Source organism: Struthio camelus, chromosome 9 (genome assembly GCF_040807025.1).
Source record: "Struthio camelus isolate bStrCam1 chromosome 9, bStrCam1.hap1, whole genome shotgun sequence".
Classification (NCBI taxonomy): Eukaryota; Metazoa; Chordata; class Aves; order Struthioniformes; family Struthionidae; genus Struthio; species Struthio camelus.
Window position 1 is genome coordinate 28,053,906 of NC_090950.1, and position 18,163 is coordinate 28,072,068.

Genomic DNA, 18,163 nt, shown 5'->3' on the forward strand with positions numbered 1-18,163 from the left:
TATTAAAGTAGCTTATTAGTTGCTTATTGAAAGCACTTTGAAAAGAATACAATTTTGTCCATTGTCCGTGGTGTTTTATGCAAAATATGAAAAAGTAAACATTTTATAATTTTACCAAATTCAACATAAAATCTTCCAAGCCCCCTGACTAAGTTTTTAAGCTATGACAAAGTATAGAAAACTTAATGAAGAGAACAGAGGTCAACACTTTTTAAAATTCATTGAGACAAAGTGGAGAGCAAACGAATTGCCATTCTAAGATTAATAATGCTGTTGTACTTTTTTTTTAGATACTCTTGTGGAGTAATATTTAAGCTTTCCAGCTTCAGGTTATAATTTTGCTTTTTCTGAACACTGTTGAGTATTCAGTGAACATTTTCTCATATGAAAGATACCCACAGATGATGCGTAAGGCATAATCCAAACTCTCTTATTAATGGAAAGACTGCCATTAATTTCATTGGATCAGAGATGTAAAGGTCAGCACTTCACTTAGGAGGAAATGATCTTAGGATCTGTAAAGTGTGTAAGTTTGGAGTGTTTTGCTGATAGCATATCATGCGTTTGCAGTGGGCCTTTCTGGATTTTATTGATTAACCCTAACACCGTAGACCCTGGTTACAGTATTGGGAGCTATACACAGAGCTGTGCTACTGTCCAAACCTGCCACAATTGGAGTCAGTGGCAGAGTTTTCATGAAAGCAGAATCAGCCCTGTTCTTTTTTAGAGCAAAACTTGCTGTTTCAGAAAAAGATCTTTGCCCTTCTTCTCAGGGCCGCAGAGTAGAGACAGTATAGTAAGAGGAACATGTGAAAGTTACTATTGTTAGCATTTAATCCCACATTATCTAGTGCACAAAGACGTGATCTGCAAGACCAAAGATATAAAATAACATATCTCAGGATAAAGCAAAAGAACAAGTGCCTACAGTCCAAAATATCACATTATTCCCTTCCGCCATGTGTTTAGACGCTCACAATCTAAACAGCAGTGTTCCTCTTGTTTTTTTACATACTTGAGGCCTCACAAACTAGACTAAGGGGAGAGACTGTTAAGTAGCAATATACAACAGATCCCCAATCTGTCAAGCCTCAATTTAGAAAACTTAATGTTATCAAAAATATTTGTGTGTCCTTTGGAGTAAAGATGTGTTCTTGCAGGGAGGAGAGTCGAAGACAGCACTATAGTGTATTGACTTCCAAAGCCTGAATGGAAGACTAGTGTGCCACAAAGTCCCCTAAAGAGGGAACAAAGGCAATTATCGCAGGAATCGTAATGAAATGCTGGGGACTTATCCCTGGCTAAAACCTCCATTTTGTGGTTCTTGTTTGCTATGAGGCAATAGCAGAAACAAGGGGAAGCGCAACTTTTGCAGAGAAAGAATAACTTCCAGACTGCAGTTGGGTGACCTCTCCCAAAATAAGGGACGTTGAGAAGTATATTGCTCAGTGAGGTGCTTTTCATGGCTTACTGATGCTAAGGCGAAGGGTGCTGCTGCTGACAGCTAGGCTGGCAGGAACGGGGGAGTCCAGCTGGCCGGGCTGCGAAGCTTTGAGCCTGCTGCCCACAGGAACGCTACTATCTGTGACTGATCTTCATGACAAGAGTCTGCTTACGCTTCCTCCTAAACTCAGTTCATCTGGGCAATCAAGCAAAGCAGTTTCAAATCCTGGCAATAAGAATGCCTCAGAATAATTAACATGGCTGTTACACACAGTATTTTAATGTCCAGGATTTAATCTGTGCACCCTCTCTATACCCTGCGTACCCTTCCTAGGCATTTAGTTCTAGAACGGCGATGAAATGTACTCATATTGCTGAGACTAGGGTATATTTCTCCATATCCTGGAGGTAATTCTATACCTTCCCACTGAATTCTGCCATAGACTTCAACAGAAGCAGAAGTCAGCTATGGGCTGTATGGAAGCAGTAACTTGTCCTTTCCCTTGTAGTTTCTCAGCAGGCAGCAGCCCGCAGGAACACACTTTAAGAGAGACGGTACACTTTGAATCTCTGATAGATTTCAGTGATGACACTGGACTTAAATTTATGAAACAGTAAATGTAGCTGTTAATATCATTAACAATATATAATATCATTATATTATGTTCTTTTCAATGAATTGCGCTTGAAAGTAATTGCGCTAATATGTATTTATTTAAAAGCATTTTTTAATGCTTTTAAAATACCCCATTGCACCTTGCTGCATTTGCGGCTTGTTTCATTCAACCACAATCATACAAAGGTTTCAGGCTGTAACTATCCTAACACTTTGTAATTAGAGGTTCTACTGCATTATTAAAAACATTTTATGTCCCGGACTCTGCTCAACTCTTCTGAAAAGTGATCATCTGGAAGTCAGCCTGAGATCCAGCTGCGTCACTTGAATTTTCTCTGCTTTCTGAAACAATCGGTTCCACTGTTTTTGAAGTTTCTGGGTCCTGAGAGCAAGGACTATCCAGTGCATCACCACTGCTATTACAATGGAGAGGGGAGGCAATGTCGGAGGGTTGATCTGAGGGTTTGCCTGGAGCAGGTGGCAGGGGCACGGAGAGAGGAAGGTTCATCATGTAGAACACATTGCCCAGACGTCGAGACACCTTTAGAGACAAAAAGAGGATTGCAGCAATTGCTTCTCTGGATAATGCTGAGGTCTTTAAATGTGTAGCTTCATCTGACAACAAGGCTGGCTGTCATGTGGCGATGTTAGGGACACAGCCTTGAAGCCGTGGAGATCCCAACTATCTCAAAAGCACACTCAGTGCTTAGCAAAAGTGCAGAAATCTTTTCTTCCCTTTCCCCTCTCACCTTTCTCTAGGCCCAAGTTCTTGTGGAAGGAGCTTGGCAGTGCTCAACACAGCCTATCTGGGAAAGGGCTCAGTGTGCTGAGCCCTGACAGCAGGCTCCTTCTTGCCCTCTAGGTGCTGCAGCACCCGTGGGATGGAGGAGAGGTGAACTTCTAGGTAGAAGCAGGGAAGGTGTTTTTAATGACAGTAGAGTGAGAGAGAGCTAGGGGTTAAAGAAAAGGAAAAAGAACCAGGCAGACAGTAGAAACGCACAGAAAGTTGATATTATTGGATGAAATTAAGTGCAAAAAATTGTCAACATAGGGGAACAGCCTGTCTGTGAAACTTGTAAGATTATATTCCCAGAAAGGCTGTAGAAACCTTTACTTGGGATATTTTAAAAGACAGGTTGAAGCAAAAACAAATATACCACAGAGCATTTATTACCAGCTGGGAAGGGAAAAGAGGAGTGAAACTGAATTACTCTGTCAGACAAACAAATCTATCCCATTTCTGACTTCAGCCTAGTCTCCAGCTCTGTTGTATCCTGACTCCACTTTAAGTATGTCTCAAACTGTAAATCATAACCTCTCTGTTAGTGCCTCCCTGCCTGTTGTTGTAACACTCAGAGAAGCAAAAGCAAACCGTGCGGGAGTTATATTACTGTTCTATAGTAACTTTTTTCTTCTCCCCCAGTATTAGCGTAATTATTTTATCAGTGAAAAAAAATACCATTTAATTTGGAAAAATTTCATCCTGATAGCTTCTGACTGTTCATGTGTCCGTGACTTCCCATTCCAGGGCTTTTAATGATCATACCTGAGAGCGGATTTTTAATGCAGGTCCAAGTTTTAATCCCATTGTGTCCAAGAGATGCTCCTCTGTTAGCAGTGGGAGGGTTTCTCCATCAATAGCGTGGTCTTTAAATATCTTATAAAAAATAAAATGAACATTGTAGTGTGCTAAAATAGACTTCACTGTTCATACTTTATACTTAGTCCTGAAACATAGACAACACAAGGAGGAAATAATAATTTGAAAGTATTTTATCTTCATACTCATCTCTTAACTGCAGTATGCCATCTCATGTTTGGGTGAATGGATATCAGCACGTTTGCCTATAGCTCATCTACTTGCTCTCAGCAAGTCCAAACTTTGTAATGCTACAATGTTATGTAATTCTTTAATTTAAGAAAAAAGAGCAGCCTGCTGTCAATGAAAGAATGGTTTCATCTTACTAAATCTTTCCCGGGACTATATAGAATTTCAACCTCTTATTTACATTACTAATGATACTTCCATTTTTAAAATGGAATAATGATCTAAAGAGCTCGGGGTGGTAGGTGGGTTATACCTATATCACAAGAATGCAGAATTGCTTTCATCTGCATAAAAATTGTGCAGTGTGTGTGGAGTGCATGGGTTAAGATACTTTCCCTTTACCATTGCTGTGCTGCCAGTCTTGATGTATGTGATGACCAATGACTCCAGACTGCAGCATACAACTGAAAAGAGTATGTAATCTGAACTGTAACTTCTTTGAGCCAGGGACTGGCTCTTCCTCATGACTGCAAGTGGCTTCATGTGTTGAAGCATAATTAAAAGTAGTGTTGCATCTGTAATAAGTAAGAACAAATTCTGCCACATAAAATTTACTAGATGACCTTTAAATATAGCAGGTGCTAAAGACCTGCAATTGTAACTATGGTGGATGTTTATAATCACCTGAGCATAATCTGAACAGCCTGGAAGGCTAATGATAAAGTTGTATACGTTGTCAACAGTCCATTTGCGAATGTCTTCAATGGAAGAAATGTCTTCTCCATTCAGGATCAGGCCATGTGTGCCTTTGAGAAGAAAACGCAGAAATGTCTGTAGCACTTTGCTTGGCAAATCAGTAGGAGAAGATTGTTAACATAAGACACTGCGTAGTCACCGACAGATACAACAGTCCTAGATACCAAAGTCGCTAGGTAGTCAGTTGTAACTGATTCTGGAGTGCTTTTGATTGTCTTTACTGGCTGCTTTTGTTTACTCACAGTACTGTACATGGTAGTGACGTACCAGTCACGACAAATACTAATCACACTGCAGTATTTTCTTTAACAGGTACACTATCAGATGCTTTTGATTCTTTATACCTTATACTTATTTTAATTTGACTAATATCCCAATAGAACAGAATCAAGCCTATGTTAGCCCATAGTACCTAGTGTCAGTTAGAAGTAGAAAAGATACAGGGAGAAGATAGAGTCTAGCTCACAATTTCATTCAACAGTTTTGTGTATTTTAACTGGAATGCCTCTTGCAGACAAGAAGTGAATGTTTAGTGTACGTTATTTGTTTTTCAGTGATACAGTTTGTCATTGGTAGATGATCCTGAACAAACATCCCAGCCTGCTGTTATTTCAGGCAAAGGGAAGTTTTCCAGGGCTCATCCATTGTGCATTTAACAATAGCTGCATAGCTTTAGAAAAAATGATTCTTGAATGGTGGCTGGAGAGACCTATGAGGGACCTGGAGAGGCACACAGTTATTGTAGAAGTCAAGTTTTGGGGATAAGTTTGTTCCTAAACGAATACAGCTTCTAAGGGAACTCCTTGTGCTGTTTGACATACACAAGGGATTATGATCAGTGTATCGTTTGCTGCCCTCCTGATAACACAAAGGAGATGAGAGAATGGAATATGTTAAATAGAATCGTGGAGAACTCAGGGCGATGCTAACTTGATGAGTTAGCAGTGATGATCCTCCTGCAGTGGTATAGCACAGGGCACAAAGCATCACAACAGTTAGGAGGCTGCTTTGTCACTTTCTTGCTGTGCAATTGCATTGTCATAGAGGTCCTGCAAAGTCTAGTACTGCTACCTAAAATACTGAAACCTCCATTATGCCAGCAAGCTGCACAGCTCTAGGTAGGGAAACCATTCTGTTTGCCTTTGCTGACCTGGATTCATCAAGTCTTTACTATTTGCAGCACATGAACTCCACATTTAGTCGCTATGACTCTATTGTAACAGAAAATACTCTTAAAACAAAGGGAAGAAATAAGAGAGCAAATCAATAAAAATAAATGGTATTCAGATGTCATTCAAACTAATCTGGAGACTTGACAAACCTGAAGTTAGTAATGGGTTGCTGGGTACTGGGAATCCATATGGTAATGCCGAGAATGGGATTGCAGAAGGGTACATGTACTTGTCATCAAACGCAGCACAAGAGTTAGTAGACTCCTTCTCATTCGTGTTGTTGCAGCTGTTGGTTTCAGTAGATATTTCATGGGAAGTGCAGTTTTTTCTCAAGCCTTGTTCAAACTCCTTACAATTTTTGGAAACTGCAGAGGCTTCGCTCTGGTTTTTGCTTTGTTCATGCTTGTTTGATGGCTCCACCTCTGCTTCTTTCTTGTCATCTTTCTCATCGTCCGCTGCAGCAGAAGCAGGCTCTGCAGTCTTGTCTTCAGCTTGGTTCTTTGTGCCGTTGGCATTGCAGTCTGCAGTTTTGTGATTTCCAGCTCTTCTCCCTGGCCGACGGCCCCTCTCCCTTTGCAAACTGCTGACTGGAGGGTATGGGCTGGTTGCCATGAGCATAGCGTTGCCCTGAATTTCATCAAGGGTGGTACGATGAACATATAAGTCACTAGGAAGGTGGCCTTCAGGTAGCCTTTGCCTGCCACGGAAAGCAATGGGACTAGCTGGCATCCCGTGGTAAAGGAAAGGTGCTTCCAGGCCCAGTAACCCTTTCCGATGAGCTTTCTCTATTTCTTTTTGCTGAAAAATAGCATTCATCTCCATTTCCATCCTAAGAGACACACAGAACACAAGTAGTCAGGGGAGCTCAGTCATCTCATCACTTCTTTTTCCAGTGGCAGATTAAAATTAAGACAATTGAGTAGATAAGAGTATTGCTTTCCTTCTCTGTCCTCTATATTGCTGTATGTGAGAGGTCACAAACATAGTAGAGGGAGTGGCGAACCTGGCTATATTTAATGTATTTCCAAATAAATAGAGTAAACTAAAAGGATGAACAAATACATTTTCCTTGTGATGACTGTGGCTAACATTTCAGACGAAAAAGTTATTTATACATTGGCAATCCAGGCATTATTGCAGTGATGATGCTCCCTTCAGATTTGGAGAATTGTCTCTAGTGTCATAAGGGCTGAAGACTAAAGAAAAGAAGAGACCTATCTTGTCAATCAGAAAATTATACAGAAAACTGAAAAATGTCAGTGATATTATAAATGGTAAAGAACTCAAATTATATTATCCGTGCAACCGGTGTATATATACAGAGCAAGCTAATGTGAATGAGTCTCTTGGTCAGTTCTCCGTAGTGTCTGGGACCATAGTGTCTGGAGCAGAAAGAGATGAGACTCTGGTGGTAAATGTTCAGCCGATCACCCTCCTAGAGGAGAAAGCTCCCGCTCCAGGCTCTGTGCCAACTTTCTTGCCTGGCCCAGAGGGTAGGAGGGTTTGCCAGTGAGATGTGGAGAATGCGGGGAGCAGTGTACCAAGCTTTGCTGGCATCAGCTTTCTTTGGAGCTGGATGAATGATGAAACAGAAAGCTATAGCTCCCGGTCACAGCTTCTGGTGGACCTGAGAGATGAGAAGACTTCCAGGCACAAACCAGAGGAGGGTTTGCCTGCTTTTCTGCTGTGAGGAGTTTTCAGTGGGACTTTCACATTCTTTGGAAAAGGGCTTGTGAGGGCAACTGAGCCTCTAAGTGAACTAAGATAGCTTTCTTAATGCTGCAAATGAGGAAAACGGTCAGAGACACTCTTGACTTCTCATTAATGTAGAGTTGTCAGGAAAACAGTTTGGATAAAAGATACCTATTTAGATGATAGTTGTGTGGAGGAAATAGTTGCTCACTCCATAAAAGTCAAGTTTCCTTCTCTGCCTTCTTTTCATCTTTGCTACAGTCTTTGGATCTTGAATTTCCCACTTTCAAAGATGGGATAGACATCTTCTCGTCTATGTATCACGTCCCTATATATCTTGTCCGATTGTCATTGCTCACATATGCCTCATGAGGTGGAGACAAACAGCAAAGAGTGCGACATTGCTGGCTACCTCATGGGTAGGACAGTCTGCTCCTTTGAGGTTCAGGTAGCCTGGAACTGCTGAGCTTTGCAGAGTCCCGTAAAGAGCAAGGATTGGAGCCTAGGTGCTAGCCAGCACAGCTGGGAAGGGTGCAGAAGGTTGTTTGTCAACACCTGATGTCTATCAAGGGTGAAAGGACCCAGTCTGAGGGTTCAGCTTGAAGGGGGAAGTGTGCTGGGGGAAACTACTGCAGAAAGCAGTGTGAAGCAGGGAGAAATTGCCAGGACTAGCATAGCTTAAGACTAGGGGTAAAGATCATCTCATGAATTTAGTCTGAGCTCTTTTATGCTGGGATTTTCTTAGCTTTGATGGGCAGAAGAAAGAACCGAAACAGGTAGGGCTGGCTCTGATGGGGCTGAGGGGACGAATGCTGGTCCCCTTTGCTGCCATCTGCTAACTCTCTTACTTGCTTTTTTCTCAGGGCTTTCACCATGTGTCAGGAGCTATGTAAAATTCAGTGCTGATGCAAGCCTTGCTACTTGGAGGAGTTCAGTGATCGACTTCTAACTGAAGAGTTCAAAACACTCCTATCACAATTCTCTTGGGAGACTGTTATTCAGAATTTATCTGTTTTTTGCTCTTCATCTTACTGTGTGAGGGAGGCTGCAATTCAGTGCTGTGCTGAAGCCCAACCTGGAGATGGTCGAGGTTAGAGGTCCCTTATGGAAGTGATATGGCAGTGAGGGGAGGCAGTAGTGATTATTTAACCAGCTGCTGATTACACTGAAATTGGTACAAATCACCAGACTCCTTATAAGTAACCTTGGCACCAAGTCTGTTTGGTTAAGCTAGGAAACCTGCTCACCTATAGTAGGGTGAAGGCATTTCTAATCATCCCCAGGGTCCAGCTGTAGAGGTTCAAAATACTGTGCATTGCAGGATACAGTTGTAAAATCTCAATCTGTTTATGACCTTTTGTAATTTCAGGGTGTTTGGATCTGGAGTTCAGGAGCTGGGTCTAAAGTCTGTAGCTTGTTTCTTAAACTAAGCTGGGGCTTTTTTCTTTAATCATTTTAAGGCTAAAAGCAGAATGAGGGAGAGTAGAAAGTTCAATGGCTTCAGACTTTCTGAGACAATAGAGGGCACTTTGCTCTTCTGGGTCATTTGAGAAAGCATCTCAATCACTCTAAATAAGAAGTTACAAGTCTATGACTTAACTGTCCCCATCTGCCTTTGCCACCCGAATCCCAGCCTGCACCTCAGAGCAAAGCTTACAATGAATTACCTGGCAATATTTTGCTTTTGAACCAGCTCCTGTCTCCTGGCCACAGCTTCCATGGATTCTGGCTGAAGAAAGCCGTAACCTTAGAAGGAGGGGGAAAAAGTCTTTAAAATTCACTCATTTTCTCTAGCAAATGCACAAACCCAAAAGCAACGCAGAGACATTTTGAAAATCTTTTAAAGACGTGAACTAGGTGTTTCACTGGGAAGCTAATACAACTTCAAGCTAGATCCTACTTGTGTTCCTTGCTTTAGTGGAAATATGTGGTAGAAACATCAAGTCCAGTGTCGGGTGCTTGCAGGATCAGATCTGTAGTTAGGCACAGCTACCATTATCCATAAAGGAAAGAGACAGCAGTGCTTTTCTATTTGATGACTTTTGCCTTTCAAGTACATATAGCTACTCAGAAGAAAATAACCAGCGGTGAAGAAAAGAAAAGCAAACCCACTGCTTTAAGACTGTTTTTAGCCTAGCTGCCATGTAATTTTAAAAGGCATTTTCTCTTGAGGGGATCTCTTGTTGGATATCTGTCTGTGGTAAATCAAAAGCAGAGACCCACATTAGGGGGGAAAAAAGATGAAAGCCGGAAATTCCTGTTTATGGAATATATGGCATCCAGAATCTATTCGCTCGTCTCAAGGGAAGAACCTCAAGATATTGCCTTTTTATGTAAACTGATATATAAATGAATATATGATTAAAAATAGATAAATTTGTATAATTGACAGGTATGCCACAGTTCTGTTGCCATGCCATGGTATCCAGCTTTTCCCTTAGAACTATACCCTGTAACGTGAGCCTTTATTGAAAGGACTCGTAGTTGTCCTACAGGAGCGGAGTCTGATATTGTGATTTAAAGAGCAGGGTCAGTGAAATAATCTCTTAAAACAGTTAATATCATCACAGGAAAAAAATTAAACATAGCAAAAAAAATGTTGTGTGGACCCGTGTGTTTAGCTACAGCCCTTCTGTTTAGTTGGAGAAATACTTGGAAAATACAGATGGAAAGGGAGAAAACACAAGCATGCACATAACTTGGAAATCAGTATATTTAATGGCAGTTAAAATGGATGTCGTTAAACTTAAACTGGCACGGGTTAGAATCTCTGGTAAGCAGACTGCCTCCTTTCAGTCAAACTACTTTACAGAAGAGAATAGAATAAAATATAACTATTGACAGTACTGATAAACTGATTAAAAAACTAGCAGGAGCCATTTGCTTTCTCAATAGCATGCTATCGCTTTGCAGGATACAGACAGTGCTTCGTTACCTGGGCCTGGGTAAACACGGTTGGACAATATGTTTGGCATGTTTGCCTGCTGCGGGACTGTGGGTCCAAGGTGGGAAGCTATATGAATCTGTCTTGGGTCAGCTGATGCCATCATTTCAGTTGAAGGTAACAGATCTCTTAGGTGGAAAAAAATTGCATTCAGACATGCAAAATACATTGTTTAGTTATTAATAATATAAAATTTTTATATACCACATGAGCAGTCATTCTTTAACTGCAATACTATAATAGAGAAGTGGTGGAAAATACCTGTCTACCAGCCGAGGCTCAAACTGAGAGGGAATTGCCTGCATTCTCTGCTGGCCTGTGCCCGTTAGCTGTGGGTTTACAGCCATCAGCTGATTTCTCATTAGCATCTCTTGCCGCTGCCGCAGTTCTGACACAAAGCAGATACAATTCTGTTGTGAATGTAGTAAATTAGAAAGTGATTCTGTCCACAGTGCAACTTTACTGGAAAAATAGGGTGGATTTTTTTTTCCTCAAATGCCAGAATTTTAGTGCTTATGAGCTAGCAAATCATACTCTTTTTATGGCAACAACTAAAAAAGAAGGCATTTCCACCCGCCACCTTAACTACATTGTTAATATAATGCAGATTTATACAATCAAACTGCAGCAAAAATAAACAGGATGTGCACAGTCGAGGGAGCGAAAGGACAGTTTACAGTCAGTGATGATTCATATATCACTATTGAACAGAAGAGAATAGCCGTGAATGTTAAGTTCTCTGCTTGAGAGAGTTTTTGCTTCTAATAGAGTTTTATTTAAAATCTTATTCACTGGGACCTACGCTGTTATGAGACGGCGAGTCCAGGGAAAAGAACCTGTAGTTGTGAGTGAGAACCTCATAATGTCCAACTTTAATTGCGTTTGCTGCAGAGTTTTGGTATGGCCTTGGCTGCTCTCCCAGATACTTACCATCTCTTGATCAAATTCTGAATGCCAAGAACTCTCCATCTTAACTTTCGCTGGCCTTAACAGAAACATGTTTCTCCAGTTATTCCTGCGGCAAATTTGAGGTGCCTTTTTTAAGGCATTAATCCTGTTGCAGGTTCTCTCTCATATATTATATAGATGTTGGCAATCCTATAAGCAGATGTACAGTTAGGTTTCCTCCTGCTTACCTCCTGCTGCCATGCCACTTGCCAGTCGGTATAAGTGCTTTTCTTCTAGTGTTCCTTGCTCCCCCAGTATAGACATTTTTCTCATGTGATCCCGTGGAGTCATGCTGTAAGGATACAGCAACAACTTTTCCAGTGTAAAGAACAGAATCAGCAGGCCCAAAGAAAGGAACCAGACATTGAGCACTATAAGAAACAGACCAGGTTATACAAAATATTACTCAGGTAAGCAGGTAGTCCTTGTGCCAGCTGCAGCTGCAACCTTCAGGGCTTGTGTTATTATATAGAAACTTTCATTTCTTAGGACAAAGCAAGAGTTTCACAGTTGTACGCTGAGTTTTTCAGTGCCTTCGGGTCTTACTGTGCAGGGGAAGCCAGGACGTTGTTGTGAAATATCAGCTGTTCAGAAGGACTTAATTAAGCCAAAGTGTTTTGCCTGCAGCTGGCAGTATATCACAGCAGCCCTGAGAGCACTGGCATGAACTCATACTCAGGAAGGCAAGTATCTCTGACTGATTTGATTTGGGAATTGCAGTAGTTTGGAGCCCTCTCTGCAGTAAACGAGATTAAACAGATGGAAAGAAATGGCAGAAATAAGCTGTTCCAAATGAAATCAGCTCCCCAGGACTGCTAAATAAAGTAAAAAGTGTGTAAGAAGATGCTTTATAGTGGAAGGAAAAAAAGGCTCAGTTTAATTATCCATATATGCCCAGGTAAATAAAGCCAGATGACCAGTAGGAATCTAGGCTAAAAGCTAATATGCTACAAATGTAGAGCTGAATAGCTGTACTGTCATTGAGGTGGTTTGCATATGGATTTCCAAGTCTGTCCAAAGAAGCAGGTGGCTAGATTAGGAACAATCCTGGTACCAGGGAAATGAGTAACCACAGTATGCCCTGCCTAGGATTTTGGGGAATGATCTACAGCAGAATTATTTGTGCAGATAGGTCATTAAGGAAATTAGAGCTGTAACCCACAGCCCGGATGTTAAAAAGCTATCCTGTGGGGAATGCTTTAAGCTCAGGGGTTTTCGGAGGGAGTAGGCTTTCTCTAAAGGCAGCAAGGGCGCTTGTACATTCATTTCATTGCACAGTAAGGCATTAATTTTAAAGTAAGTTAAGGAGTTGGATTTCTTTCCCCATTAGCTTTGATGAACAGGATTCTTTTTCTCTTCTGAAAGATGAAAGATGTAATGCTCAAAGCGTACACAGAGTTGCTGGCTGAACTGACTGAGTTGTCTTTGGTGCCCCTATAGAAAACAGTGAGAGGTGCCTTGAAAATGCAAAGAGAAAACCACAGAGAGCCTACCAAAACCAAAGAGAGTTCATGCCTTTATAAACCTTTCCATGAAAGCCAGCAAGCAGGAGTTGTTGAGAAGCAAGATCTAAGAAACAGGAATGACTGTGCCATGAAGGGTAGCAGGCTCCTTTCTGCTTGATCTAGTTTAGGAAGTGAATCTCATGGAAGAGAAACTATCACTGACACACTCCCTGACAGCAGCTGCCTCCCCTTTCAGCTTCGTGCTCGCAACTGAAAACCCTGAACTCATGTTAATGATCAGTCTGCAAAGATGCGATCTCTAAAATGGAAATGGCCAAAAACATCCAGCCCTTTGGATGGTTGCACTTTTTATGGCTTCAATTTGGTTTTAGTATGCTGTGATGATGTTAACGTATTAAAATGTCAGCCTCCACCGGGAACTCCGTTAGCTATCTTTTGCTCAGATCTGTTTCTTGTGTATTTTCACATTGATGCTGAACTTGCTTGCTTTGCAGACTAAAACATATTTTCATTTCTATACTATTTTGCCCTTCTTAGACTTCCTTGTATTGCATTTGATGTATAGATGGGTTACAGACACTTTAATGGTAAGCTGTCAATCCAATTCATATGCTTCAGGGATTAACCATCTTCTTGATATGGTGAATATACTTGGTCTCAGCCACAAAATGAGTTTTCTGAAGGGTAGACAAGCTAGTCAGTTTGTCATTCATACTGAGGATAGAGGTCATACTTGGGCCAAAAGTGCTGGTGTCCCCTCAAAGTAAACATTTCTTTACATTTCCAAATGGTGGAAATGCTAGATTTTGTTTTGGCTAAGAGTCTGGCCTTTCTGGAAGCAAATAGCCCTGTCAGCTCCCAGAAGAACAGCACTATATCCTCCACTTCTTGACATATGTCCCTGAACATGTGCTGTTGGACACGTTGCCATTTGTTGTTGGTGGTGGTGGTTTGTTTTCTTTTTTTTTTAAGGATACTTTAGTCTTAAAGCGGTTTAGGATGAGGGGTGCTTCATGCAGAGCATTTGAGCTAGCAAAGTGCTTCTGAGCTGCTAAAGCATTTTAAAGCTCAGTACTAAAGCGATTTAGCACTGAACTAAACTTTACAGCAGCTCAAAAAATAGATGGCAACTAGGAAGGTGGTAATTGCCATACCGTGCTAGTTCAGTGAGCCATTTAGGTGGATGAGTGGCTTTTATCGGATGCTTTAGAAAACAAAGCTGCAATTATGAGACAACCTGCCCATAGGGAAACTTCATCCTATCTGCCTCATAATTCAGCATTTGTCTTGATGCACCCGAGTAGAGAACGTGAAAGTGCAAAGCAAGCAGCAGTAGTCCACACAGAAATCAGTGGACAAAGTAGGAGGGTTTTTCCTTTTTTATTTTGGTAAATCAGAAAAAAAAATTAAAGCTAATGTTAACACTAATAAATTTTGCCTATCAGATGACTGGAAAATTGTGCCACTTTTGCTTTTTAGGAACTGTTAAGAGTGCTTCAGTTCCCTGTTTTAGTCACAGTCGTGAACACACTGTATTCTGGGGAAGCTGTCCCTGTGTGGGAGTCTTTCAAGTGAAAGACACTTTTCTTTATCAGGCCTACCTAGAACTTTTACACCTTCACTGTTATAGTAGCACCTCCTTTTCCCCCATAAAATCACACCTAGGACTAAAAATTATCTGGTACAACAGATAACTCAAAGGGTAGAGTCTTTGAAAAGCTAGTGGGAGAAGCCCGATTTATTCTGACCCAAATCTACCTCCTCCCTGTGGGATCAGATATACCCAGCCAGTTCTGAGGGACATCTGTCAACAACTGAGTGGCAGTAACTGTGATTAGAAACCATTAGTACCAATGTCACTGCATTGTTTTTATGTGGCCTGTGTGATTCTCAAAACATGTTTGGACTTTGGTTAATGTAGTCTTGGATGTAATGTATGTTGTCATGTCTTGTTGACAGATAGTCTCTTGCATTGTCCCTTCAGAGCTCAAGCAGAGTCTATTTCAAAGCTTTCCTTCAAGCTTCCTTTTAAACAGTAAAGTTTTCTTTTAATTGCGGGTAATTCCATTGAAAATAGAGTACCATATGCAGCAGCATGCATAGTGGAGTTGATCCGTTTTTATAGATAGATCATTATCCATTCAATGATTAAAGATATGCCAAGATCCATAGAGCATCACTTCATACAGCATTGCCTGCGTAAGTAATTTGCAAAGAGATAGACTAGGTGGTCTGTTAGTTTGATATGGAAAAGGCATATTACAATATTGAAAAAGTCATGGAATAACAGGACTTAAAAGTTCAATGGTATCGTCTTCCGCTAAGGCTGTCACTTCCACTGACCCACTTTTTGAATCAACATGAGCTAAAAGGATCCCTTAATAAGGTCTCACTGGAGTTGCTCTGCCAAGTCATTCTGTTTTTTTGTTGGTGTGCTATCTAACTTGTCTTGCGTTTCTTTTCAGATATATATATATATATGTGTGTGTGTGTGTGTATCTATAAAATAGATACATACATATATATATATATATAAAATATATATATATATAAATCTGATACTTCTGGTGAATTCTAGTAAAAATTTTCAGATGTTATTTCAGCTGAAATTCTAATCTACTTCCCCAAGCTGAATGTCAGAATATCAGTATGGTGTAAATATTACTTGAAGGACACATTTTGTATGTATCTGACTAGATATGTTTATTGTATTATATGTTATCTGCATTAAATTATTTGTTTCACTTCAGTGGAAATACTGAATTTATCAGCTAGGATAAATATTTAACTTAACAGCCTAATATTAAGAATAGCATGTGACCTTGTTCAGGAGGAGATACCACTCTTGATTAACTGAGTTATGTTAATTCCATGTAGAAAAACTCCTTTTTAGTTTACTCATCAGTTAGTTGGGGCTCTGACTTGCAGATCAAATGTAGGATTCTTAAGTTCCATACTATTTTCACAACAATTAGCATATTAGAAACCAACACCTGTAAAAAAGATCTCTGAGAGAACAGGGAAAGTATACTCCTGACACATACATTAGCTGGGATTTGAGAGCAACTCAAACTGTTGCAGCAGGGCGCGTATGAATTCATACACACCAGCTGTCCAGTGTTACATTCATATGTGGCTTGTCTCTGATCCTATTGCACAAATCCTGGCTGTACAGCACATTACAGGGATGAAGACAAGTTAATCTCTACCTTTAGAGTCTTACCCTTAGCAAACCCTTCTTGGCAGCAGGCAGAACCACTCACCCAGTACTAATTCTGTCTCAATTTATTAGATGAGAGGTGGCAAGACACAAACTTTATGAACCAAAAGCATTTGCAAATCTAGTCATGTTATATGCAGTTTCAAAATGTCTATAGCAGTTCTGTGTATCTATATTATTTATTGCTTTTGGCAAAATATGGTATCATCTTATGGATAAAATAGACTTGCTGGAAGACCTGTTTTTTAGTTAAATGCATTAAGATGTCATTAATTACTACTGCTTTGATTTACATCAAACATATGTCATTCTCATTTTTAAAGGTAATATTCCATGTAGCGTCACAATGGCTCTACAGAGTCTTTGGAAGAAGCTGAGTATTGTTTAAAATGTTCAAGGAAATTTATGTCAGAGAAGTCAGTTAAGCATACGCGTATAATATGAACATGTATACATGTTTATGAGGAAGATATATGAGGAAACTGATGCATGGTCCCATTTCATTTTCCCATTGCCAACCTTTTTTTTAAAAGTTCAGAAAAACTGCTGATTACTTGAGGAACCAGATGGTGTTTTAAAGGGTAAACAAGTATTTTCCAGTATTAGTAATATTCTAATATTATTTACTGTAATATCAAGGGTTCTTGCCCTAAAATTATGCTAGAAGTCCTAAAGCCAAAGATTATACTTATTCAAGAACCTACAGTCAGCAAAATAAATGACTGTTGGAAAGCAAGAAAACAATTATACCAACGTTATGTCACACAGGAGCATGAAGTTATCTCTTCTCAGTTGGGCTAAGGTACCATTGGAAAGGCTGTAGGGCTAAATTCTAATCCTAGATACGTGGGTGCAGACTGCTCTGAGACTGAGATTAGAATGTAATCCTAAAACTGCATTGAGAACAATACATTCCCTCAAGAAAGGAAAATAACTATATTTATACTGTGTGTGTGTGTGTCAGCTGGCAGAATTTGCATTGCATACCCTTACACTGAAACAAAGACGTGGACGCTTCACCATTACTGAACTAGCCAATTGTTAAGACTGGAAGCTGCATATTATTCATATTTGTTTTAAACGCACTGTTCTCAGGAAGAAATCAAGGCTTAGTATTAGCAAATTCAGTCCTTCAGAAACTAAATTAAGTTGATTACAGGAATTCATCTTGTTCCAAATGAAATGTCTGGGGGCAAGGGTAAACTGTTGTTTCTGTGTGCTACTAAGGCAACCATCAGCTTTATGCATTGACTAAAAGCAAAGATGGAGATGCATTGTGCTGAGCACAAGCACACAGTAAGAGCCCCGAAAGTCTGCAAGGTGAGACAGGCAGATGGTGGAGGAAAAAGCAGCAGTCTTTCGGCCATTTGATATGGCATTGGAGGGGTCTAGATACACAACAGTAAGCAGCTGGGGTGGGAATTCAGCTTAGCACTTCTCCCTCTCAGCTCAGTGCTGTAACCACAGGACTGTTTTCTGCGAAACTGTAGTGTTACTAATATTCATATGTATTTGTGACAGCATCCAGAAGTCCAGCAGGACTCCACTGAGCAGAGCGTTTGGCACGCACACAGAATGCTTTAACTACTGCTTGTTAAAACCATAAAGAGGATAACTTACACAAGAACTAATGAAAATGCTGCTCTTAGCAGAGTAAGTGTGTGTATGCGCACGTGTCTGTGTGTAGTATTCTGCACCTACCCTGGCTCCTGACAAAAGTGATACATGGGCAAGCTGTTCACAAGGACTGAGTTGCTGTATTGTGTGGATTGTATAGCTGGAGATAAACGCATGACCTAATTTGTTTTCCTTGCGGATTTATTTCATAATTAGTGATGAACTTTGGCTTCTTCTCCCTGAAATATTATCATTATGTCTTTGATTCTTTTAGAAGCCTAAAGATTGCAGAATGTGACATAAGTGGGATCAGTTAAATGGAAACCAAACTCTGCATTTTTTACTTTTTAACCCACAATTAAAGCATAAACAAGTTTTTCATTTTTAATTTTTTAATGTTGGAAATGGAAGTTGTGGGATGGAAAGCTTTTTGAAGACTGAGGAGCAAGGCTGGGATTTTCAGATGAAATCCGGTTGAATTTTAGTGGGATATTTATCTTTCTTTAAATAACCTAAAAACT

At 40.3% G+C, this 18,163-nt stretch overlaps 2 protein-coding genes across 8 annotated transcripts in view; one reads left to right on the forward strand and one right to left on the reverse strand.

Annotated features, from left to right (window-relative positions):
• Positions 1–18,163, forward strand: part of LRRC31 (leucine rich repeat containing 31) — a 51,551-nt gene that overhangs the window by 8,191 nt on the left and 25,197 nt on the right. The window lies entirely within an intron of this gene.
• SAMD7 (sterile alpha motif domain containing 7) overlaps positions 1–18,163 on the reverse strand; it is a 21,426-nt gene continuing 3,263 nt past the window's right edge. For 2 of the 5 annotated variants that reach the window (XM_068954490.1, XM_068954492.1), the window contains 8 exons: positions 11,528–11,710; positions 10,653–10,779; positions 10,383–10,519; positions 9,115–9,193; positions 5,905–6,584; positions 4,512–4,633; positions 3,606–3,716; positions 1–2,600 (listed from right to left, as the gene is read on the reverse strand). In XM_068954490.1, the coding sequence (XP_068810591.1) occupies positions 2,328–2,600; positions 3,606–3,716; positions 4,512–4,633; positions 5,905–6,584; positions 9,115–9,193; positions 10,383–10,519; positions 10,653–10,779; positions 11,528–11,630 (1,632 nt within the window). In that variant the 5' untranslated portion in view covers positions 11,631–11,710 and the 3' untranslated portion in view covers positions 1–2,327. Of the gene's footprint in view, positions 2,601–3,605; positions 3,717–4,511; positions 4,634–5,904; positions 6,585–9,114; positions 9,194–10,382; positions 10,520–10,652; positions 11,490–11,527; positions 15,227–18,163 lie in introns of those variants that run through there. The other 3 variants (XM_068954491.1, XM_068954493.1, XM_068954494.1) reach the window with 3 other exon arrangements.